Source organism: Pan troglodytes, chromosome 13 (assembly GCF_028858775.2).
Source record: "Pan troglodytes isolate AG18354 chromosome 13, NHGRI_mPanTro3-v2.0_pri, whole genome shotgun sequence".
NCBI lineage: Eukaryota > Metazoa > Chordata > Mammalia > Primates > Hominidae > Pan > Pan troglodytes.
Genome location: NC_072411.2, coordinates 77,108,417 through 77,135,103, shown reverse-complemented (window position 1 = coordinate 77,135,103; position 26,687 = coordinate 77,108,417). Strand labels below are relative to the sequence as shown.

General features: G+C 34.2%; 1 protein-coding gene across 34 annotated transcripts in view; it reads left to right on the top strand.

Annotated features, from left to right (window-relative positions):
* The window catches only part of ATF2 (activating transcription factor 2), a 97,348-nt gene extending 70,907 nt beyond the window's left edge, over positions 1–26,441 (top strand). For 17 of the 34 annotated variants that reach the window (XM_063790157.1, XM_063790145.1, XM_063790147.1 and 14 more), the window contains 4 exons: positions 1,086–1,235; positions 5,407–5,613; positions 17,910–18,015; positions 23,837–26,441. In XM_063790157.1, the coding sequence (XP_063646227.1) occupies positions 1,086–1,235; positions 5,407–5,613; positions 17,910–18,015; positions 23,837–24,063 (690 nt within the window). In that variant the 3' untranslated portion in view covers positions 24,064–26,441. 34 annotated transcript variants of the gene reach the window in all.
* Positions 26,442–26,687: the final 246 nt, after the last annotated feature.

The window sequence follows — 26,687 nt, the reverse complement described above, 5'->3', positions numbered from 1 at the left end:
AAGAAAGGAAAAGATTGCCAAGAATATGTGTTCTTAACACTTAACACCCCAGACAGTTATTTAATTCTAAGAAGTTTGGGAAGCACTGGGTAGGCTGCAACATGGTTCTCACATCTCTATCTCTCTTTTGTCTCTCAGTTGCACTCGCTCTCACTCTCTTATTAGCCTCCATCCCCTCAAAGATGCACCTCTATAAGAATCTTAGGAAAGTGTAATACACATAACTCTGACTCCAATTCCTGTAATAGTATGTATTTGGGGCCCAAGAACTACATCTCAGTTATTAAGAACAGTATCAGCAATAATAGTCTCAGGTCTGTTGGATCCCTGAAGTCCCTTTCATTGCTGAGATACTGTGGTCTGATTATCTTTGCAAATTATTTCATATTTACAGATCATAACAAAACCACCTTAAAGATCACATATGACCATTTTCACTAAAGAAACCAATTTCTATCAGTTAACAGATATGTTTGTTTTGTACCTATGTAGCAAATCATTATATCAGTTGCTAAAAGGAATACCCAAAAGTATAAGATAATCTCTGCTCTTAGAGAGCTTACTAACTGGTTGGGAGATAAAATAGTTGCATATGACAAATTTTTATTGATAGCATAATAAGCTTCATTCAAATTGTTGCTTGATAAAGTGGTAGACATAAATATCTAGGGCCTCATTCTAATACTAGATCTGTCATGCTCTGAATGTGAGTCCAGTACAATCCAATAATTAACTGGCAAACCTGCAACAGCAAAAGAGAACTAGATCTGCTTACTGGGGACAGGGAAAACCTAAGAGAGACAAACCCAGCTGTAGGTTCTTGGAGGAGGCTCAGTTTGGGCCCATTTGATCTCTTTGCAGGTTTGGTGCCAGTGCTTACTTGGACAATGACATGATGTTACATTTTTAAGGCCTTTATTATTATTTTCTCAAAATTCACTAGGAACAGCAAAATACAGAATCCTCTAGTAGTACTAGGCAAAAGGACTCAGGGAAACTACCTAAGGTGTTATTGTTTGTCTTGTTGATATTCATGATGATCTTTAAGGACTTAAAAAAAATTTTTAATGGTGTTTGCATTTCAGAGATTAAAAGCTGCTTTGACCCAGCAACATCCTCCAGTTACCAATGGTGATACTGTCAAAGGTCATGGTAGCGGATTGGTTAGGACTCAGTCAGAGGAATCTCGACCACAGTCATTACAACAGCCAGCCACATCCACTACAGAAACTCCGGTATGTGTGTTGTTTTTATTATTCAGCACTCTGTCATCTTTAAACAGAAAAGTACAGTGTAACTTATGGCTTATTTAAAAAATATTACTCTGGTCATGTTGTTATTCCAAAGATGTATCAAAAGCCTCAGGAAAAGGTAGCTCAGTATACAAGTATTGATACAAAAATAGACATAATAGAGCAGTTTTTCTGTTCAGGACACCTGCAAATATTTCTGTGGGTGTCCATATATGTTGGTCACAATTCTTTTTAAAGAAAACATCTTTTTCTGTTGATTTTAGGACAGTGAAACTGAATACTGCTTTGAGAAATTTCCTTTACTATTTCCTGATTGAAGAAGTTTATAGAGTTATGACTTTGGAAAATAGTTATATAACCAGAAAAATAATATTAGAACCTTATAGTGAGAAGAATGAAATTGTATCTTGTTTTCTTATTATCCAAAACTACAAATTTGACATAAACTGTAACTATTAACACTAGATATTTTTTCTTGCTGTGGCGTAAACAGGTTTGATTTGAACTGTTCTCCTATGTAACCAAAGTATTGATGTTATAGGAAAATTTAATAGGTTAAGTTCTGTAAATTTTATAGACAATAGCAACTTCTTTGTTAAGAGATGCTGTGTTCTTCAGAAATGTATGTAACTAAATCTTACGTTGTTTTTCAAGTAGCAAAGCTAAGATTTCTAAAGAATCTTTTTGGATCTCTTCTTAAAAAATTATTGATTTTCCTTTTTCCTAAAATGCCATATGTTTATGATTACAATGCATATCATATTTCAGTATTGTGTTGCCATCTACAACCATTAAAGTGTGTATGTCCCAAAGAGGCAGATGTTTTTTCTGTTTCCGTTACTAGCAGAACAAATAATTCTTGTTTCTGCTTTTAATATTTGCTCACTCATTGTAAAACATTACTCTTTGTTATTTATTTGTATAAGTAACCTTATCTCACTTGTAGGTAATCAGAAGTCTTTTAGAGAAATAGGTAGATAAATATTCACACATATATACACATATGTAGGTATTACATTACTAACATAAATCAAATGATTCTTGAATTAAAACTTGTGAAACATCACCAAAGGAGCAAATATGCTTTATGGCAGCTATTTATACTAGAGACCCCTTTCACTTATCTCTAGTTTGTGACTGCCTATGAGATGATTGATATTGTTATATGCCTGCAGTGCTTTTCTAATTCTTTCTAGTAAAGGATTATTGTACTCCTGTTAAATGTTTCAGAATTCTATTTAGACCTTTTATCTTTACTTGAAGAATATTAGCATTGGCATTAAAAAGCAAAAGTTTTCAATCAAAGAAACACATATAAACAAGTTTTAGATTGCCACCTAAGCATAGGTATTTACATAACTGTATCTTGTCTTTTAAAAACTTAATATATAATGAAATGTAGTTGTGGTTGTCATCCACTAACCAACTTTACTTAGGGACCAAAAGGGAAAATGAGGGGCTGAGTGATTGTGTATATGTGTTAATGTTATACCTCAGGGTTTAACAATGATTCACAGGCCATATGCAACCCATGGGTGTTTTTGTGTGGTCTGCAAGTTAAGTATGATTTTTTACATTTTTAAAGGGTTATTTTTAAAAAATGAATATAATTTATTGTCCTTACTTTCTTGCACTAACTATAGTTTCCCTGGATCTAATTTTTATTTATATCTTTATATGTTATTGTATTGGATGGAAGCCCCATGAGGGTAGGACTTTATCTGTTTGTTCACTGCTATACTTAGTTTCTAGAATAGTTCCTATAAGGATTTTCTGAATGAAATAGAATGAATTAATAGACATGGGGAGAGAAGGAGCAGTATACACTTCTAAGAAGCCTCCAATCCTTGGTAGACATAAAAATATACAAATGTAACTCTGAGTAGCAGAAATTAAGCTTCTGTTATTCTGCTAGTACTTATGATTAGTCTTTGCTATAATGAGTTAAATCAATTAAAAACAAAAATAAACTGTTCTCTCTTATTCAGCCAGATGAGTAAAAGAAAAAACCTGCCATTCTCAATAAGAAAAATAGGAGGTTGTGGCTCACGCCTATAATCCCAGCACTTTGGGAGCCTGAGGCGGGTGGATCACCTGAGGTCAGGAGTTCGAGACCACAACCTGGTGAAACCCCGTCTCTACTAAAAATACAAAAATTAAGCTGGGTGTGGTGGCGGGCACCTGTAATCCGAGCTACTCGGGAGGCTGAGTAGGAGAATCACTTGGAACCCAGGAGGCGGAAGTTGTAGTGAGCCAAGATCACGTCATTGCACTCCAGCCTGGGCCACAGAGCGAGACTCCATCTCAAAAAAAAAAAAAAGAAAAAGAAAAATAGGAGGATGAAGAAAAACATTTCAAGATTGCAAATCTTGAAGCCAGCCATAGAAATATTTTTCTAAAACATTAAGTTGCAATTATGTAAGTAAAAGAAACGCTCTAATTTAAATGCTTAATCTTTATTACAATTAAAATATTTCTTTTTTGAGACGGGATCTTCCTCTGTTGCCCATGCTGGAGTACAGTGGTGCGATCATGGCTCACTGCAGCCTCGACTTCCCAGGCTCAAGCAATCCTCTCCCACCTCAGCCTCTTGAGTAACTAGGACCACAAGCACATGCCACCGCACTTGGCTAATTTTTTAAATTATTTGTAGAGATGAGGTTTTGCTATGTTGCCCAGGCGTGAAATACTTTATACATGAAATAACTCTCTTTGTAATGCTAGTTATTTGGACAAAGAAATGATAACTTTATTTTTTGGAATTTGTTAGAGTGAAAAATAGTTTGGTAATTTACCTGCAGAATTTATCTTGAGCTTTATATAAGACTTGTATTACATAGATTAGGAGAAAAGAAATTTTATTTGTGCATACCATTTTTAAATATAATAAATTATAGGTAAAAGATTGTTTTCAGGCTTCTCCTTTGGATAGTGTGCCTGTAGCCACAAAGTGTTCTTTTCTCTGCACCATTTCCAAGAGCTCATTTTCTTCTTTCTTTGTTTTTTTTTTTTTTTTTCGTATTTTTTGAGACTGAGTCTCGCTGTATTGCCCAGGCTGGCGTGCAGTGGTGTTATCTTGACTCACTGCAACCTCTGCCTCCCGAGTTCAAGTGATTCTCGTGCCTCAGCCTCCCAATTATCTAGGATTATAGGCATGCACCACCACGCCCAGCTAATTTTTTTGTATTTTAATAGAGACTGGTTTTCACCATGTTGGCCAGGCTGGTCTCGAACTCCTGACCTCAAGTGATCCACCCGCCTTGGCCTCCCAGAGTGCTGGGATTACAGGCATGAGCCACCACGCCCGGCCAAGAGTTCATTTTTTGACACCCATATTCATTTGTTCTGTGGCACAGTTTTGGGGTTTGTGAAAGACTTGAAGATACCTATTGTTTTATAGTCTTATACATTAGACAATATTACTGGTGACTGAAGATTTCTTTCTCTTACTAATCTGAGATAACCAAGCTGATTCATTGGGGAGCAGAGGGAACAATTAAAATGAAAATTAAGGCTCCTGTGGGATTCTCCCTACCAGAAAAATGAGTATTAATAAATATAAGAACTTGACCCTTAGAAAAAGACTGACCCTAAATTTCACAAACTGAAGAAAAGCTGAATATACCAAAGAATATATATATTTTCACTCCATAACTTTAGAGAAACAAATTTTAAGAAAATTGGCATTTAATGTGAGATATTTAATTTAAAAATAGCATAGAAATCATGGTTTTCTATCATGAATTTAAATAGGAAGTTATTAAACGTTTTGAGAAATTTATAATCAGTTTTCCAGGGATTTAATAATATAATAAAATCTGTTAAAATATACTTGGAAAAATATTTCTATATATCATTTGTATTGTGTTTTAAATTTTTTCATATTTGTATGTAAATGAAAATATTATACATAAAGAATACATTTGCTGTGACATTGCATTAGTGAGAATTGTGTTATAGCATAGCTCATAACATAAGTATATTCAAGAAGGAAGTTAAACCACAGGGTGATTTTCATATTGCCCCAACATACTGATGTATTCAACAAGACTTAGAAAATACAGTTGCTCTCCCCCTTTGACACCCTTTACTGCCTATGTTAATTCACTCACTAGATACAAATATAACAGGCTTTCATCTCTGTTTATAATAGGCTTCTCCAGCTCACACAACTCCACAGACCCAAAGTACAAGTGGTCGTCGGAGAAGAGCAGCTAACGAAGATCCCGATGAAAAAAGGAGAAAGTTTTTAGAGCGAAATAGAGCAGCAGCTTCAAGATGCCGACAAAAAAGGAAAGTCTGGGTTCAGTCTTTAGAGAAGAAAGCTGAAGACTTGAGTTCATTAAATGGTCAGCTGCAGGTATGGTGCATATATGTGAATTTTGTTTTTCTTTTTTAATAATTGTGAACATAGATTTTTTTTTTCCTAGTTGGGCCTCCAAACATTTTAGGACATGATATTGGGTGTGTATGGAATCTATAGTAAATCATAGTTTTGTAAACCTGTTTGTTTGGATGCTGAGATGAAATAATATAAAACTTTCAACACTGATACAGTGAAGAAATTTAAAATGTGTTTACCTGCGTACAAAAGTAGCTAAACTATCCGGTTTGAACTTTATAAAGTTGTGATATAAAGTGCAGAGAATTTTAAAATTTAAAAATATCACTGTTATTTCACTTTTCTTGTCTATTTTTTTGGTTTATAGCACAACTATAAGTTGCTTCAGTAGCAGTTTTTATTTTTAAATTCTTTCATTCTTTGAATTATAAATTTTGTTCTGTTTTGTTTTATTTAAAGTGAATATATTGCTCGTGAAAGGTGCCAGATTGACAGCTTTGGAAACTGAAGGACTCTAATTATCCACAGACCAGGTACAATATGGCCAGTGGCAGTACAGATCATTTCATACTGCCCTGCCAATGTGCCTCAGATACATTTCTTAAAACCTCATGGAGTATAAAGTTTTAAGGCAGCACCGAATCTGTTTCCTTTGTTTTTCTTCCTTCCTTTTGTTTTTGTTGTGTTTTTTAACGTAAATATTCTCCTATATAATCTTAAACTGCCAACTGATAAGTATCAACTAGAAAATTGATGTTAATGAATTGCAGTTGTTATTAGTCTAGCTCAATCTTCTGAATTATCCATACCCAGTTAAAAGTGAATCTTTCTGTATAATCATAATTGATGGTAAGAGACCTGCTGTCTTCTTAAATCTGTCTTTAAGATATCACCAATATAGTTGTCTGTTTAAATGGTTAGGAAACAGTTTTTAGCATCAGACATAGCATTTAACCAAATGTAAGTTTTATAATTTAAATTTTTTTAATGTGAAGCAGACATCTTTAAGTCTTTATTTTGCTTTGAATATTGACATGATAGAACAAATAGATTGTCTTGCAGAACTTATTTTTAACGATTTTATTTTAATGATTTAGAAGAAAATTTTAATACAACTTACCACATCACATAGACTTAAAATATGTGCTTATCTTCTAAGGTTTATTAAGAAATATATTTTATCATTTATCATCTGATAAATTGTTTTTTTGTTTTTGAGACGGAGTCTCACTCTATCACCTGGGCTGAAGTGCAGTGGCGCAATCTCGGCTCACTGCAACCTCCAGCTCCCGGGTGCCAGTGATTCTCCTGCCTCAGCCTCCCAGGTAGCTGGGATTACAGGTGCGCACCACCACACCCGGCTAATTTTTGTATTTTTAGTAGAGATGGGGTTTCACCATGTTGGTCAGGCTGGTCTCGAACTCCTGACCTCAGGTGATCCACCCGCCTCAGCCTCCCAAATTGCTAGATTACAGGCGTGAGCCACTGTGCCCAGCCCATCATCTGATAAATTTTTAATCCAGAATGTTTCAGAAATTTTTGGAAAACATTTCTAAATTTTCTTTTTTTTTTAATAGTACAGACTGTAGGTACTAATTTATGCTGCAAAAATGGCTATTTTATATCAAGTCTGTTAGAATATTTATTATTATTTAAATTTTCAAATATTACATGAACAAAGTGATTTAGATATGTGTATTTTTTTTTTGTTCTTAACTAACAAAATCTTCTGAATGACCTGCTATTTTATAGTTGTATGACATAAAACACAATCACTGTTGTCTTCAGTTGTCTTACCTGTAGAATAGATGTGGTAATACCACTTCTCTGTATTGTTACATAAATCAGTCAGTTCACGGGTTTCTTCGTACAGAAAATTTTAACTAGTAAGACAAATTTACCATTATTTTCCTTTGTAATTTGGCTTATTATGCCTTATTTAAGAAGTAAAAGTACCTGAAAACTATGAAGTAGTGCATACATATATGTTATTATTTACAGGGATTTTAAGCTGGGCAAGTTTTCTGCTTTGACCCATTTTAGAGCAATCTTAATACCTTTTAATGAGATATTGCTGTTTCCTTAGTTACACTGCAGCACTGGTTACCACTGTTAGCCCTTTATTATTGCAGAAAACCATGGAAAATTAAGTATTCAAAATAAGTATAATCTTGACTCCATTTATTTCATGTTTTTTCTGTCACACAGTCTATGATTAAAATGTCATTATTGTAGAAGTGCTTTGTATATACTTCCTAATTTGGGTAGAAGTTTTTTGATTGGAGAAATAAAGATAAGATTTATCATTAGGTAGAAGTTTGCTGACATCATTTTTTGAAGCATGAGACTATTAAATGAAAGCTAAATTTAGGAAATCACTAAATTAAGCTCTACATTTGAACTTGAGTTTAGTTAATACCTCAAATTATGTACAGAAGAAGTAAAACCAGTATTTTTGACCATTAAAAGCTGGGTGATGATGGCATCATCTTAGATTTAGAAATGCATTTTAAAATAGGAGCCAAAATGATATATTATCCAGGATTTTACTTACAATACTTCTCCAAAAAAGAAAAAGCATTATATCCATCTATTTATATTAACCTGGGAAAATATCTATAATATATATATTTGTATGGGCAAAAAGAAAGTTGTTGGAAACAGCCCAAATGTCCATCCAAGATGAATGGATAGACAAGTTGTGGTTTATATGTACAATGGAATATTATTCCGCCATAAAAAGGAATGAAGTATATGCTACAGTGTAGATGAACCTCAAAACATTATGTTAAGTGAAAGAATATAGAACAAACATCAGATGTTGTGTCATTCCATTTATGTGAAATACCCAGAATAAATAAATCCATAGAGAGAGATGGCATATTAATGGGGGAGGGAGAATAAGGAGAAACTGCTTAGTGGGTAAGGGTTTTACTTTGGAGCGATGGAAATATTTTGTTACTAGACAGAGGGTGGTAGTTGCACAACATTGTGAATGCACTAAATGCCAGTTTAAACTGATTACCTTTATGTTATATGAATCTCACCTTGGTAAATTACGAAAAAAGGTCAGTTACATCTAAATTAAGCATTATTATTATGCCTAATAAAGCATAATGCTTTCTTATTAATAAAAAGGTTTACAGTTAGATGGGTAAATGTATAGGTATAGGAACTGGTATAGAAATGACTCCGTAAGTATAGGTAGCATTTTAGAAATGACATGTACCAAGGTGCAAACGATGGTGAGGAGGGAATTGAGAGCATGGATGGTTTGGGAAGAAAGGGTACTTCAATGATGACTTTCTGTTATTGTTTCAAGTCAATATATTATTTTGACTTTTTGTTGTTTTCTACTTATTTGTCAAGTAAAATAAGTTTTTTAAAAGTGACAGATTTTAGCTTTCAGAATGTGAAGAGTTAACATGCCTATAATAGATTCGGGGAGAAAAATTTCTTTCAGTCTGCCAACAGCAAAACCGTTAACTGTGAAGAACAGAATGACTTGTAAAGAAAATTGAATGTCAGAGAAATAATTAAACCCTACTTTATGTGAAAACATTAATCAATTCTGTATTTCCTTGATGATCCTTCATGTGACATGTAGGCTTAGCTGATCAGTGTAGTGGGCTGTAATGACCCATAGTTTACTTATATATTTTATATGTAATACAAGGTTTAACAAGTGTTGAGGTGTGATTGTTCATATTTTTACCAAATACATATTAGGCCTTAAAATATATACAACCTTATTGCCGCATTCACTAAATTTAATCATGTTTTAGTTTTCCCAAATCATTGCTAAAAGAGCAATTTCATCAAATTATATTAGAGACATTTATGGTAATCTAGACCAAAAATTGAATACTGTTGGTTATAAATTATTGGGTTTTTTTTGGAGACAGAGTTTTGCTCTTATTCCCCAGGCTAGAGTGCAATGGCTCAATCTCAGCTCACTGCAACCTCCACCTCCCGGGTTCAAGCAATTCTCCTGCCTCAGCCTCCTGAGTAGCTGGGATTACAGGCATGCGCCACCACACCTGGCTAATTTTGTATTTTTAGTAGAGATGGGTTTCTCCACGTTGGTCAGGCTGGTCTCGAACTCCCGACCTCAAGTGATCTGCCCGCCTCAGCTTCCCAAAGTGCTGGGATTACAGGCATGAGCCACTGCACCCAGCCAATTACTGTATTTTTAAAGTAATATCTATTTTGTTAATTTTGTTATCTTTTACTTGAAATGGTTTTTACCTGTTTATAGCTTTGTCTTTCAGTTATACTCATTATGGGGGTTAATTTTCAGTTTATAAATGTAGCATGTTTCCTTATGAACAAAAAGCAGATTCCTTTTCTTTACTAACAGTAGCTGCTTAACAGTTACTCTGTGGGTACAACTTGATAATTATTTTTGTGTGGATTTGGCTGTTATATTAGGTTGGTGCAAACAGAATCGCAGCTTTTGCCATTAAAGGTAACGGCAAAACATACTTTTAATGGCAAAAACTGTGATTCCGTTTGCACCAACCTAATAACTTAGATACTGCAAAATGTGTGTGGAGTGGAAGCACAATAAATTAATAAAAGCACACTTTTATAGCTAGAGAATTATTTACTCATAAGTTAATGATGTGGAAAAGGTTTTATTGGTCCGTTGACTTATAGAAAATGAGATTAAATCTTTTATTTCTGGTACCAGACAGTATTTTATTTCAGTATTTATCACTTGAAATAGGAAAAAATAGCAATAATTGGAAGATACATTATAATACCTTTTTGATTTAATTTCTGAATTCTATATCTATCTTCCACTTTTTTCCACTGAGTTTTTAACTATATTCTAGATGAAAGAAAGGGGTATTAGTGTAGCTGCCATCATCTCATGCATTTTATTCTGAGTTTGAGATCTAATACTTACATTTGAAGCTTTTACTAAGAATCTTCCTAAGCCTTTGTTTCTCCGTCAAACTGATAGAATAAGTACTTTTATGAAAAGCAACTGAAATAAGGTATAGAACAGTGTTGTAACTACACTGTGCAAATGCTAGTTATTTTTCATTCTGTCATTATGCATCTATTATGTGCAAGGCATATTATTAGATATGGATAACAGCGAAAAAGACATTGTCTTTGCACTTACAGAATTTGTGGCAGAGGAGACAGACATGAAACAAGTAATTAAAGTGTGAGAATAGGAAAGGAGTCATTCCCATTCATTTTGCAAGGTGTTCCCAAAATATTTTGTAGCTCTAGTGAGAACTCTTGTCTTTTTTTCTGTTAAAAATATAAATTTTTAAAAAACTAGTTTGTTTTCATATGTAAGGTTTTACATTCCACGATAACCCTTGGAACTATGTGGAGGGAAACTTGATACTTAACTGCCTTTTGTGAGGCTTAAACATTTTAAAAATTCATAGCAATGAGAAATTCCGCAAAATAAGAAACTATTCATACTGTTTCTTTATTTTTGGGGGTAATGGCTGAAGTAGAAAGTCAAAGATCATAAATTTAGGGAATACCTGATATTCATGGCCAAATATCAATAAAAGCTTTGATTGATTAGTCAGTTGGCTATCGTTTGATGATTTCAGCAGGCTATTTACATTACATAGACAATGTAAGAAAAATTTGTTTGCTGCTATGTAATTAACCTTTGAGTAGCCACATTATTAGAGTGGAGCAGTGGTAGAGATAATGACAAAATAATTTACATTAGATTTTAGACCAGAATAATAATTTCTTTTAGCATCTGTTCCATCTTTCCAAATATGTTTTACTTTGACAAAGTGATGATTTCTCACATTTGAATGGGACTTTCACATTTTCAAAATGCTTTTATATCCCTTATTTTACTTCATCTTCAGAATGACCCAGGAAGATAACTAACATATCCTGCAAGTATACTAACTCACAAATAGTAGATAGTACAACCAGAAGGACTTTGGAGGCTGAATCCAACTAAAATCTAGTCTAAAATAATCCACAAAATAGTAAGAGGTATACATTTTTTTTTTCATTTAATATTAAGTCTTTTTGTGGCTGAACATCCCCTTGATATTTATTTTGGCTTAAGCAAACTGGTTTTGTGTGTGTGTGTAACCTCTGTTTTTATATTCTGAGGTCTCTGTGTATAGAAACTTAAGGAGTCTTCCCATTATATTTGTGTAGCAGCCCCTTCTCTCTCTCTACCTGTCTTCTGATCTTTCTTAATAGAAAGATTTCAGAATTAAAATCATGACTTATGCAGCCATCTTATCTGAATAGTAATAAATCATGCCTATCTTTATTTTTAGAAACACAGTATTTTCTTTATGAGATTAAAATTCTTGAATGCTTGGAGTAGTTTGCTGAATTTACTATATTTATCATAAATGAGGCCAGGAGCAGTGGCTCACTCCTGTAATTCCAGCACTTTGGGAGGCTGAGGCAGGTAGATCACTTGAGGCTGGGAGTTCAAGACCAGCGTGGCCAACATGGTGAAACCCCATCTCTACTAAAATAAATAAATGTGTATATATATATATGTGACTTAGGAACCACTCAGCTTTTGTCTCTTCTAACTAATTCAGTTATAAAACCTTTACCTGCATGAGCATCCTGTTTCCAACCCCCGCTTGACCTGGTCTTGACCACTAGCATATGCTTATACTTACTAGGGCTGTACAGCTCAACTAATCCACTTCTTAAAGGTTTGGCCCACCCTCATGCCTAAACTGCACTCCAGCTATGTTTGCTTTGCAGTATTTCTCTCAGTCCCAATTCCTAGCCAGTAATTGTGTCTCATTTGCTGCTTTTAATCTAGTGGTGATACCATCTTTTAATGAAATGGACTATTAGAGTACAGTAATAATACAAGTTATATTTAATTTGTAACCTGTCATCCAAAAGTCACTTTTGAGCTTCAGAATCATCATTAGGAAAATGTTACTGTAAAACATTTTAGATCAGGACAATGTAAAAAATTGGACTGAATTTGTATTGTGCAGACCTTGAATTTGTTGGTTTATTTCTTAACCATTTCTGCCATTTAAAAGGTGTAGTGGAAAAAATTGGTTATTTGAATTTTGGATAAATATAATTTACAGCATGCTTGTATATTATACCTTTTAGATACATGCAAATTTATATATAAGAATGTGCAGAGTTTTTAAAACAAAGAGTAACAGAAATTAAAAAATAAAAGAATGTGCAAAAGTTTTTAATTTCTTCTTCTTGGCCTTTTCCATTGTTTCCCCAAGTTAATGCCAGTTAAAATTCAGTTAGCACAAATATATGTTGTAGCAAGAATCAAGTACTGTACCTCTTCAGTCCTTGATGTTCATTAACCTTTCCTAGCTACTGGCATCTTCATGTTACAACTATATGTTAGTAAACCAGGTAGTCTAATTAGATCAACAGCCTGAATACCACCAACAGTTAAGTTTGAAATGTAGAAATTGATGTCCTGTTCATCAGTTTCAGACCTGTCTATTTAAAGAGAGAATTTGTGTGTGTGTGTGTGTGTGTGTGTGTGTGTGTGTGTGTGTGTGTGTGTGTATGTATGTATGTATGTATTTATTTATTTATTTTATTTTTTTGAGACTGAGTCTCACTCTGTAGCCCAGGCTGGAATGCAGTGGTGCAACCTCCACCTCTTGAATTCAAGCAGTTCTCCTGCCTCAGCCTTCCAAGTCACTGGGATTACAGGCATGCGCCACCAGACCCAGCTAATTCTTATATTTTTAGTAGAGACAGGGTTTCACCACGTTGGCCAGGCTGGTCTTAAACTCCTGACCTCAAGTTATCTGCCCGCCTCAGTCTCCCAAAGTGCTGGGATTACAGGCATGAGCCACCACACCCAGTCTATATTTAAATCACTTATTTTATATCAATTAGCTAGCCAACACATAACACTTTCAGTACTTTTGTCACATATAGCATTTTGTTACATAATATGGTTTATTATGAATGTATAGAGTGTTTCAGAGAGAAGACATTTGTGATTTTTAGAGTTCCGTAATTGAGGTGATACTACATAATATGCCAATTTACATAACAGAAAATTAACAGTGTAGCTGTATTGGTGAGATTATTGCTATAAATGATGAAGTTAGGACCTCTGACCAGATTCATATTATTTAAGCTTTTTCATTTCACCTTCTTTGATATTTTTTACCTCCTAGACATAGAATTACGTGGTCCTCTCTAAAATATGTCTGTCTACTCAGTCCATATCAGGCAATGTGCTGTGCTCTGGGGATACCAAGGAAAAGATATGTTCTGCCTTCAAGAAATTCCCAGTCTGGTAGAGGTAGCAAACAAGTACACCAAAAGTTACAATCCAGTGTGATAAGTACTATGGAAGAGATCTATATGTATACACACAAAAGTATGTGGCTGTGGGAACACAGAAATAGGCACCTAACTTATTTTCCTATGCATTCTTTTTTTTTTTAACTTTTTTTTTTTTATACTTTAAGTTTTAGCGTACATGTGCACAATGTGCCGGTTAGTTACATATGTATACATGTGCCATGCTGGTGTGCTGTACCCATTAACTTGTCATTTAGCATTAGGTATATCTCCTAATGCTATCCCTCCCCCCTCCCCCCACCCCACAACAGTCCCCAGAGTGTGATGTTCCCCTTCCTGTGTCCATGTGTTCTCATTGTTCAATTCCCATCTATGAGTGAGAACATGTGGTGTTTGGTTTTTTTGTCCTTGCGATAGTTTACGGAGAATGATGATTTCCAACTTCATCCATGTCCCTACAAAGGACATGAACACATCATTTTTTATGGCTGCATAGTATTCCATGGTGTATCTGTGCTACATTTTCTTAATCCAGTCTATCATCGTTGGACATTTTGGTTGGTTCCAAGTCTTTGCTATTGTGAATAGTGCTGCAATAAACATACATGTGCATGTGTCTTTATAGCAGCATGATTTATAGTCCTTTGGGTGTATACCCAGTAATGGGATGGCTGGGTCAATTGGTATTTCTAGTTCTAGATCCCTGAGGAATCACCACACTGACTTCCACAATGGTTGAACTAGTTTACAGTCCCACCAACAGTGTAAAAGTGTTCCTATTTCTCCACATCCTCTCCAGCACCTGTTGTTTCCTGACTTTTTAATGATTGCCATTCTAACTGGTGTGAGATGATATCTCATTGTGGTTTTGATTTGCATTTCTCTGATGGCCAGTGATGAGCATTTTTTTCATGTGTCTTTTGGCTGCATAAATGTCTTCTTTTGAGAAGTGTCTGTCCATATCCTTTGCCCAGTTTTTGATGGGGTTCTTTGTTTTTTTCTTGTAAATTTGAGTTCATTGTAGATTCTGGTTATTAGCCCTTTGTCAGATAAGTAGGTTGCGAAAATTTTCTTCCATTTTGTAGGTTGCCTGTTCACTCTGATGGTAGTTTCTTTTGCTGTGCAGAAGCTCTTTAGTTTAATTAGATCCCATTTGTCAGTTTTGGCTTTTGTTGCCATTGCTTTTGGTGTTTTAGACATGAAGTCTTTGCCCATGCCTATGTCCTGAATGGTAATGCCTAGGTTTTCTTCTAGGGTTTTTATGGTTTTAGGTCTAACCTTAAAGTCTTTAATCCATCTTGAGTTAATTTTTGTATAAGTAAGGAAGGGATCCAGTTTCAGCTTTCTACATATGGCTAGCCAGTTTTCCCAGCACCATTTATTAAATAGGGAATCCTTTCCCCATTGCTTGTTTTTCTCAGGTTTGTCAACGATCAGATAGTTGTACATATGCGGCGTTATTTCTGAGGGCTCTATTCTGTTCCATTGATCTATATCTCTGTTTTGGTACCAGTACCATGCTGTTTTGGTTACTGTAGCCTTGTAGTATAGTTTGAAGTCAGGTAGCATGATGCCTCCAGCTTTGTTCTTTTGGCTTAGGATTGACTTGGCGATGCAGGCTCTTTTTTGGTTCCATATGAACTTTAAAGTAGTTTTTTCCAATTCTGTGAAGAAAGTCATTGGTAGCTTGATGGGGATGGCATTGAATCTATAAATTACCTTGGGCAGTATGGCCATTTTCACAATATTGATTCTTCCTACCCATGAGCATGGAATGTTCTTCCATTTGTTTGTATCCTCTTTTATTTCATTGAGCAGTGGTTTGTAGTTCTCCTTGAAGAGGTCCTTCACGTCCCTTGTAAGTTGGATTCCTAGGTATTTTATTCTCTTTGAAGCAATTGTGAAATGCTTTCCTATGCATTCTAAACTGTTCTGAGTTGACACTTAAATAAAATATTTAGCAAGACAAAGAAGAGGGGATAAAGACAACAGTATGTATTTAGCTACCAATTTCAAACTTACTTTTGTAAGTCAAGACAAATACTGGTTATTTCATATGGTTCAAACTAATGTGAAGGTAGCAAGGGTATGAGAGGCTTGAAGCATCACTAGTGTTTGGTGTTAAAGGATAGAGTATATTGGAAGAGCAGTGAGAGTTGAAAATCATTATGTTCACCATCACCAGATTGTAAAAGATTGTATATTCTTGACTAAAAATAAATATCCAGCCCATTTCCTGTTACAGGATTTAATGAGAGAAACTTGTAGACATCAGTCTCAAAATCAAGCTGACAGGATGGGTAATATATATTGGGTAATATACATTGGATTATTCATAACATGGTTTCATCAATAGTGTCATTAATGCTGAACTATAATTAGCAGTATTGACACCAGTTGGAGAACGTGTTTCCTAAATGACAGCTTATCTTTTCAAGCCAAACTGTTTTAAATTTTACCTTTTGTACTTTGATTACTATCTACCCATTCTTGCCTCAAATACAGTATTCTAAATAATTTAATCTTTTAATTAACGGTTTAGAGTTATTATGAGCATCAATTTTTGTTCTGTACTTAAATACAGTGATGTAGTTCATTGTTATTGGGGTGTGAGGAACTGTTTGACCCAATAGACTTGCCTTTAGATTGCTTAACTTTTATTATTTAATTTTTATGTTTCTGTCACTTATCACTTAAGGAGGCCCAAGTCTGCTAAATTATTTCATTTATTTTTTTTGAGACGGAGTCTCACTCTGTCACCAAGGCTGGAGTACAGTGGCACAATCTCACCTCACTGCAGCCTCTGCTTCCTGGGTTCAAGCAGTTCTCCTGCCTCAGCCTCCCAAGTAGTGAGTAGCTGGGATTAGAGGTACCCTCCACCACGCCCAACTAATTTTTGTATTTTTTGTAGAGACAGGGTTTCACCATGTTGGCCAGGCTGGTCTTGAACTCCTGACCTCAAGTGATACAACTGCCTCGGCCTCCCAAAGTGCTGGGATCACAGGCGTGAGCCACCGTGTCAGCCTGCTAAATTATTTTACATTCAGCTCTCTGGTTAAGAAACAAGGTAGAAAATGTCATGCCTGAGCTTTTATGTACACCTGTTTGCTATATTTTCTAATTTACTTTTTGGTTCATGGATGAAATCTGAATGGTTATAGTTACTGTGTGAGTCCAAGTAAGTAGAAGTATTTGTAAGTTAAGAATTTTTTATGTTACCAGTTTATTAAATTCATATTATTTCTAACTCTTGAGTATTGGTAATGATCACTGACTTACTGTTTTTAATATTCGGGGTAACTCAAAGGAATTAGTCAGACTTGCTCAATTTGGAACTTTTTACCAGATTAATGTATCCCAAACAATGGCTGAAGTACTCATTCTGAAGATTAGGACAAATCTCCATTGACTTAGCAGATTTAAATTTAGATGTGTACAAATTGCCTGGGTCAAAGGCAGCTAAGCCATTTAAATGTTATATCTAGTTTCATTGGTTTCAGTGTCCAGCAAGAGTGCCTTGCAGTGAATTTTAGGTATCCATGATTCTTTGGTTATTTTGGTTTCCCCTGTGGAGCTTTTCTTGGTTTCTAGGAAACTGGAAACTTGCTTATTTGAATTTCTAGGATGATTTTTTTCATTTTTAAGTGAATGGAATCAGTGAAAATTCATCCTGACTCCCTTGATGTTTCTTTTTAAATAATCAGAAGAGCATGCAACATATATAAAATAAAAATACTTTCAACAGGTCACCTATAATATATAAGAAGTCCCAGGGAAATGGAAACAATTTTGAAATATGCTATCCAGTTGTGGCATTATCTTAAATTTTTATTCAAGTTACAGCTTTTTAATAAATGCTAAAATATAAAAGCTGCCCTGTGCTGATTAGACATATTTAATCAGCATATTTTCTTTGTTTTTAATGTTCTGCCAGTGATGTCCAATTTTATACTTTAATCCTTGCTTGTTTTAAATAGTAAAAAATATGTTTAGTCTGTGGTAAGGTACATAAGTTGTTTCTTCTCCAGAGTGAAGTCACCCTGCTGAGAAATGAAGTGGCACAGCTGAAACAGCTTCTTCTGGCTCATAAAGATTGCCCTGTAACCGCCATGCAGAAGAAATCTGGCTATCATAGTGAGTAATGTTCCATTACCTATAGCCTTAGGCTACGTCAGTGAAATACCGTCAGAGTGAACTGAGCTGCTACTTTAAAAATGGAGACTGCGCTTCTAATATTTAAGATTAAATATCAGAATTTCTGTAAGGTTATTATAGAATGCAGTAGAGAGGTATAATTTTTTAGAATCTAGAGAGTTTGAGTTTTCCTGTTTCTAGCTTTTTTCCTAAGCATTACTATAGATCAACAAAATGGATTAGCTAATAATTTAAAATATACTGTAAGTACTTGATGATATTTTGTTCATCTTCTCAGGATAACACTTTGTCTTAGATTGACAGGGTGAAACACTACTTTTTTCCCAGACTCCATTCATTACTGATGATATTTTTCTTTTTAAAATCAGCTGACTGCCTTTAACAATATATGATATCCCTTTAAGGTATCAGATCCTATTGTTCTTTCTTAGATAATGTCAGCATTGTGTAACGTTTTTATTGTTGTAAACCTTTATATTGAGATATCTAGTTAGTTATAAAAATGTTAAAACGGGAACAGTAGTTAAATTATCTGCTTGTAAGTTTCCTGCTAAATGTTTTCCCAAAGAATGAGATTCTTTTGTTTTCAGCATTTTAGAGGTTAATTGTGCCTTTTCCTTTTTGTAATGTCCTTCTTTTTTGATAAGATGCACAGTGTTGGAACCAGCTGTTACTCTTGAATAAATGGCCAATTTTGTCCATAGTATACAAATTTGTAACAAACAACAGAGTTGGGAATGCATTAGGCAACATTTATAATATATAACCCACAGTTTTAGTCTTTATGATTTAGTGATATTTCAGGATATTTGTAAATGTGAAGATTGTTTCAACCATATGTATCCACTTCATTTTAATTTGCCAGTGTCAGTAATGCAAAAGAAAGAAACATTTTGTATTGGATGCAAACAGTTCCTCAGGTGCTCACGATAAAACTTAATGGCCACCATCTTTACTTGTAGTCATTGTAAGCAGTTTCATCAGAATGGGCAATATTTTTTAATTTAAAAGATTCCGTAGATTTAGCAACTCTCAATTGCCATATATATTTAGAACGCTGATTTTTGTCAGTTTTGAGCATATAAATCTTGGTTATTTGATATCTAGTAATTTTGACAGGATGGTGAAACACATTGGAGTAAATTGGAACCATATAGAAATATGTTTGGGATTTATATTAACAATGATTGCTTCAGGGATGAGGCCATTATGGTTCCCATCTGACTTAACAACATAATTTCCTATAGAAGCTACTAGTTCAGCATTTATGCATACGTGATTTTCTTAACAAGAAATCTCTCTTGGATTTTCATAGTTTAAAAGGAAATAAATTGTTTTATAAAATTAAAAGGAAATTAACTGTTCTCTTAAATTGTATCCAATTCAAAATTACCTGTAATTTTTAAATCTTTGATAATTTATTAGATAATCCCAACAGTTTTGACTCTATTATCCAGGCAATGTATGCTCAGCAGATGCAAACCAGTTATTCATTTGACAATCGATTTACAAGATATCTTAAGTGTATAGATGCGTAGGTTTATATACTGTATACTTAAATGACTGAAAATCTAGATTAATACATTTTTAGTACATAGAGTACTAAGTTATGAGAATATAAGAAATGAATAGGATTTTTTCGTTGTTTGGAAATAATCCTATCTTTATTCCTGTCTAGTCATGTAGATAATCAAATTAACTGAAATATAGTTCTACCATAAAATTAATTCTCTTCAGATCTTGGGAGATAATTGGATTTTGTAGAAATTTTCAGGTAATTTATATTTTCAAGTTTGAAATCTTTGAAATAAGTCTGACTTCTCTGTTGTGTAGTAGTAAAAATAGATACAGAGATTGACTAAGTGAATACGTTTGAAAAATTTACACTCTTCATTATGTTGTAGCACACAGCTCTTGCTAACAGTGGTGAGTTGTAATACTAGCTAAATCTTTTAAAACATTTGGGAATCAAAACTAAGATTTAGTAGAAATTAAGGAATGTTACAAAATCTTTCAAGTAAAGGTGGAAGTACTAAGTCACAGCCATAGGGTCTGTCCCGCCCAGTTTTAGCACTGAAAGTCCTACTTCCTAAGAAGACCCCTCAGTCGTGGGAAAACCATGACAGTTAGTCACCCCAACAGTTAAGTAATATAAAACCTGAATGAAAATAATAAGAGTACATTTTAAATATTTGGGTTCCATGAAAAATAAAGCACAAAAGTGATCTTATTGCCATGAATTCACATTCTTTAGATCTGGGCATAATTAAAGTTGTATTATAATTGTCTCTATAATTATAAATGGGAAGAAAAGCTTCTTGGGGACTAATCAACCACAAATACTTTTATTACTGAAAATATGTACAGGCCAGGCACTATGGCTCATCCCTTGTAAGCCCAACACTTTGGGAGGCCAAGGCGGGAAGATTGTTTGAACCCATGAGTTCAAGACCAGTCTGGGTGAAATAGCGGGACCCCATCTCTACAAAAAATAAAGTTTAAAAAAGCCAGGCATTTTGGCACACACCTATAGTCCCAGCTACTTGGGAGGCTGAGGCAAGAGGATCACTTGAGCCCAAGAGTTCAAGGCTGCAGTGAGCTGTGATCGTGCCATAGCACTCCAGCCTGGGCGACAGGGAGACCCTATCTCAAATAAGGAAAAGAAACTTGTGGACATAGGTAGAGAACTTTCAAGATTACTGAATTGCCAAACAGCTGGTTTCTTTTAGCTTAGGTAGAGCTGGAAGTGGCTCTTTGAGTACAGCATGGTTTTCTGTATCTCTCTAGTGCTTGTGATTACACCAGTCATTTTCTCCCCTCACCTAGAACTGGACATAGGTGCAAATATATCACATTGTAAAGGTATTTGATGTGTATGTAAGGTTTATAATTACATAATTGTGAGTACCTGATTCTTTGTACTGCTTAAAGATTTGCTTTACCTAATTCTGAAAGTCTGTAGGTAAGCATTCATCCCTTATAATTTACTGTTTCATTTTAAGTTGTTGCCTCCAGTATGTATTTACGTTTCCTTATACCACTCATCACAGATCAGCCTCTTTATTTTTAAAAGCTGGTGTGTCCCTTGAACTCAACATTCAGGGAAACGTCAGCCTGTTGTTCTTTTAAAGAATAGTGGTGAAGTTAGAATGGTGATCATTAAAAAGTCAGGAAACAACAGGTGCTGAAGAGGATGTGGAGAAATAGGAACACTTTTACACTGTTGGTGGGACTGTAAACTAGTTCAACCATTGTGGAAGTCAGTGTGGCGATTCCTCAGGGATCTTGAACTAGAAATACGATTTGACCCAGCCATCCCATTACTGGGTATATACCCAAAGGATTATAAATCATGCTGCTATAAAGGCACATGCAAATGTATGTTTATTGCAGCACTATTCACAATAGCAAACACTTGGAACCAACCCAAATGTCCAACAATGATAGACTGGATTAAGAAAATGTGGCACATATACATCATGGAATACTATGCAGCCATAAAAAATGATGAGTTCATGTCCTTTGTAGGGACATGGATGAAGCTGGAAACCACCATTCTCAGCAAACTATTGCAAGGACAAAAAACCAAACACTGCATGTTCTCACTCATAGGTGGGAATTGAACAATAAGAACACATGGACATAGGAAGGGGAACATCACACACCGGGGCCTGTTGTGGGGTGGGGGGAGGGGGGAGGGATAGCATTAGGAGATATACCTAATGTTGGATGACGAGTTAATGGGTGCAGCACACCAACATGGCACATGTATACGTATGTAACAAACCTGCACGTTGTGCACATGTACCCTAAAACTTAAAGTATAATTTTAAAAAAGTGATAAAAATAAAAAAATTTTAAAAATCACATATAAATACTTAAAAAAAAAAAGAATAGTGGTGAAACAAACAAATAGAGCTTTTTAGTATTCCCTCCAGTTAAACTGTCATTGCCAGTATTTTGTTTTCTTTATACATGTAATGATTATGTAATGATTATATTGGCTATTTTAATAACTGAATTATAAATATTTTATAACATTCATTACTGCTTGATCAGAAAAGTAGGGGGGTGAAGGAGAGGGGCACTAGTTGAGAAACTACCTGTTGGGTGCTATGTTCACTATTTTGGTGATAGGTTCAATAGAAGCCCAAACCCCAGGATTGCACAATATACCCATGTAACACACCTGCATATGTACCATCTGAATCTATAATTTTTTTTAAGTATTCATTCTGTTTTATATAATTTTTAAAGGATTACTACTTCTGGTGGTTGGTGGTGGTGGTGGTGTTGTTTTATTGTACCTTGAGGTCAAGTATCTAGGGGTATGGTTTTGATTTATAGCATGTTATAGAGAAGATGGGGTTCCATCTCATTAATGTATTTTAAAACCTGCTTTTCAAAAATGCATGGATTTGAGGCAGATGTTGAAAAATTCTGTAAAAACTATATTTCAGAAAATGCACAAAATTAATAATTTTATTTTAGCTAAAGTTGACACTACCAGGTATCCCCCTCTCCATCTTCTACATTGCAAATCATAGGCTAAGTCCTGCTTCATAAGATGTCCACAATTTTTTTCACTAATTGACTTTCAGAATGGGCATCTGGCCATTAGTAAGCAGGCCAATACACATTCTTACATTTGATTTTAGAAGCCTATTTACTGTCACTCCTAAACACTGAATAAAAAAAGTTTTAATGCCAAGTGAAAAAAGCAAGGTGCAAAAGAATACATCCAGTGTGATACTGTTTTTAAAATGTTTCAAAATAAACAAAGCTGAACTATATTGTTTAGGGATACATGCCTATGTGGTAAAACTGCAGAGAAAAAACGAGAATGGTTAAAGAAATGTCAGAGTGGTGATTACCTTTGGTGAGGACAGGAACCTCCAGGAAGCAGAAGTGTTAATGGCAATGTTCTCTCTTAAGTTGGCGGCTCGGTTCCCAGGTGTTCATGTTATCATTGTTCCTTATAACTTACATATACTATAAATATTTGTGTGTTATCTATATCAAATTTTTACTAAATGAAATTACTGGATTCTGTTCTATTAAAATAAGGATGTAAGAGACTTGTTCAGGTCTAAATATTTGCAGATTTATTTTCGTAAATATTTAGAATGCCCTTTCCTTAATATCTTTTCAGTTGCAATGTTTAGAGTTTTATATGGATTTTTACTTGAATCCCAATTTATTCATGCAACTGTAACAGCTGGTGGCATTTAGATTCTAAATACTGCTTGTTCGCCTATGTATGCATCGTTAGAATCAGGTGTTATAATCATCCATGGCTGCAATAGATGGAAAATCAGTCAGAATAAATACAGTTCTGGAGAATGCAGAGGGAATAATTTGAAGATATAATTTGTATGTAAGAATTCATTTTGTTTATGCATGTGGTTATACATTTTTATCTTGTAATAAGAATGACATGTAGGCCAACCAGACTGAGTTTGTTAAATGTGATACTTAATGTTTGATTGTATCTGTAAGAGACTATCTTCCAAACTCTACCTCATTTTCTTTCTTTAACACTATTTAGCAAATATTTCTTCAGCTCTATTCCATAAGGCAGTGGGCACCCAGATGTTTCCATATGCATGGTTGTGCCTTCTTTTGACCTATTGCAGGTAAAATTGCCTACTTCATGACCTATATCAATTCCTGTAATACCAACTTGTCTAATCAGTTTTGTAAGATACTTTCTAACTTTTTACTCTGTGTATTGCCTCAGCATACTGGTGCATTCTTACCGATTTTAGGAAAATGAATAATTTTTCTTTTTTCCACCCAGCTGCTGATAAAGATGATAGTTCAGAAGACATTTCAGTGCCGAGTAGTCCACATACAGAAGCTATACAGCATAGTTCGGTCAGCACATCCAATGGAGTCAGTTCAACCTCCAAGGCAGAAGCTGTAGCCACTTCAGTCCTCACCCAGATGGCGGACCAGAGTACAGAGCCTGCTCTTTCACAGATCGTTATGGCTCCTTCCTCCCAGTCACAGCCCTCAGGAAGTTGATTAAAAACCTGCAGTACAACAGTTTTAGATACTCATTAGTGACTTCAAAGGGAAATCAAGGAAAGACCAGTTTCCATTTATGCGAAATCTGTGGTTGTAAATTTTTTTTTTTACTTGAAATTAAATTTGGCTCTAAAGTTGGTGTAGCAGCAGTTGATCAGACTGAAAAACAGTTTTTAGTCTCTGGAAAAAGACTGATTTTGCTTTTTTTATAAATATTATTAGATTTATTAATTTTTCTGTGCTCAATGTGTAAATTGTATTATAATTCATTGTGATTTATTTCACTTTTAATTTGCTGGTGTTTTAATAAATGGGGGTGTTACTGAATCTTTCTTCCCACTTCCATTTCTTTTGACCACCCCTTAACCCTCAACTGTGATGGTAGTAGTATTATCATTTATACCAAAGTTTTGCATAGTCCCTGTTGACTTTGTAATGTTAATGGAGTCATAAAAGCACTAGGCAAGAGAAAGATAGAAATTTGCTTTTAATCTTTTTGCCTTTTATTTTGCACATTATGCAAAAGGAAAAACATTAAAGAACACTTTTTTTTAAGTGAGTGAAAACATGGTAAAGACATACAGTGCTTTTATGCACATTGTTAAGCTAAATCAAGGTCATTTATAATCATTTTCCTTTTTTATTTAAGATTTTAAGTAAACAAATTTTAGAATTTTCAGCATTTCAAAAATGATTTTATTTTTCAAGTCTTAAATTCAATATTTTACACCTATGTTTTGAGGCTAAAAATATGAAATTATATAATGTATGATACAGGGTTATCAAATATCTAATAATTTTTGAAATTAGCTCTTGTTTTTGTTTTTTTTGTTGTTTTTACAGATTTCAGGTTACAAACTGCAAAGTTTATGCATAATTAAGTATGGTATGGTTGCCAGAAAAGCCTAAAATTACTACTTAGAAAATTTAAGACTGTTTACCCCCATTGTCTTGTACTTGCGAGCTAACTTGTACTTATTCTTGTGAAAGCACTGTCATCTTTTAGTAGCAAATTTTGATAATGTTTCTCGTGGAAAAAAAAATCAGTATCTATCTTTAGAACAATGTAATTATAATGTGGGAAGTGTGCATGAATGAGAGAGAGTGTGTGTGTATCTGTGTGTGTGTGCGCGTGTGTGTGTCTTTCAATAGTTTATGCCAGCAATCTTTGCTTGAATGTTTAACGATGCCTTCAGTGTGATGCTGGCCAATAGATGATTGCAGTTTAAAATGTCATTATTGTGCAGGCTTGGATAACTAACATTCCATGATGTAGCTTGTTTCTGATGAGATGATTGTAGGTACATTTTTCTCATTATCCAATCATCTGTGGGATACTTAGTTTTCTAATGTGCCATTATCTATTTTTATTCTGCAGTTATGTTCAAAATACAGTACATATTTTAAAATAGAATAAATTGTTAAACATAAAATTTTAAAAGTAGTAGATGTGCGTAAGAAAACTTTGTAAAATAGTTATGAGTCCTACCCAGTAGCAACTTCTGGCATTCAAGCAGGATTCCACTATGTAAATATCTGTAATGCATTTATAATAAGTTGTGTAGTTTGTCCTGCATCCATACTACACTATTTGCTAAAGTCTCAGTGCCATCTCCTAATGAGACTGACATTTTAAAAGTCTGTATGGAATATCCTTGATAATTCAAGGAAATATCCCTCCTGCCTAAGTTCCAAACTGGGAAACATTCAAATTATATAAATGACATTTCAGGACTTTAAATATGAAGATAATGGGAATTTTATTGTTTTGCTTTTTAAAATGAGAGCATTTTTATTTGATAATTTTTCTTAAATTTTTAATTTTTAACTAATTTCATTATTTTGTTTGTTTTTTAATTTCATTATTTTAAAGTAATCAGTTTTTCAAATCATGATTTTGATATCATTATTCTAAGGAGTTATCTCAAAGGCACAAAATATGAATTCTGCAAGAAGGCTATTTTTTATTGTAGTTTGAATGGGTTAGGAAAAGCCTCAATTTTTCACTCTAAGTCCTTCAGTACATTTTTCTTTCATCTTATTACTTATGCAAGTTAAGGTTCTTTGGTAACAGAATTCTTGCAACTGTAAAATAAAACTACATAGATGTAAGAAGTCATGTAAACGGTTAACAAGCTTACCAAGGTTAGCAAAACTTTCATTGTAAATCAATCTGTACTGAGCAAATAAAAATCATTATTAGTTGTATAAACACAAATTCCATTTTGACTTTCAGGATGTCATACTACTTCTGTACCTAGCATTTTCAGTCCTTATATTTGCAATGTTACACAAACTGTACTATTTTCTTTTATGTGCAGTTTGCATGAGTAAACCATCAGAGAATAAATTCTATCTTTAAATTATGTTCATAATTTGCTTGTTCTCTTACCTTTCATTCATAAATTAACATCACCAGATAATGATTTTTTTTTTCCTTCAGGACATTTATTAACTGAGAAGAACCTGAGATTCTTTCTAGTTCTGTGATAAAATTCATTCATTCCTTTTAACTGCAGGGTACTTGGGCCTTATTCCTCTCTGCACTCACTTTGCATCCCATTTATATATAATGAATTATATAATTATATAATTCATATGTAATTCCCCACACCCCTGAA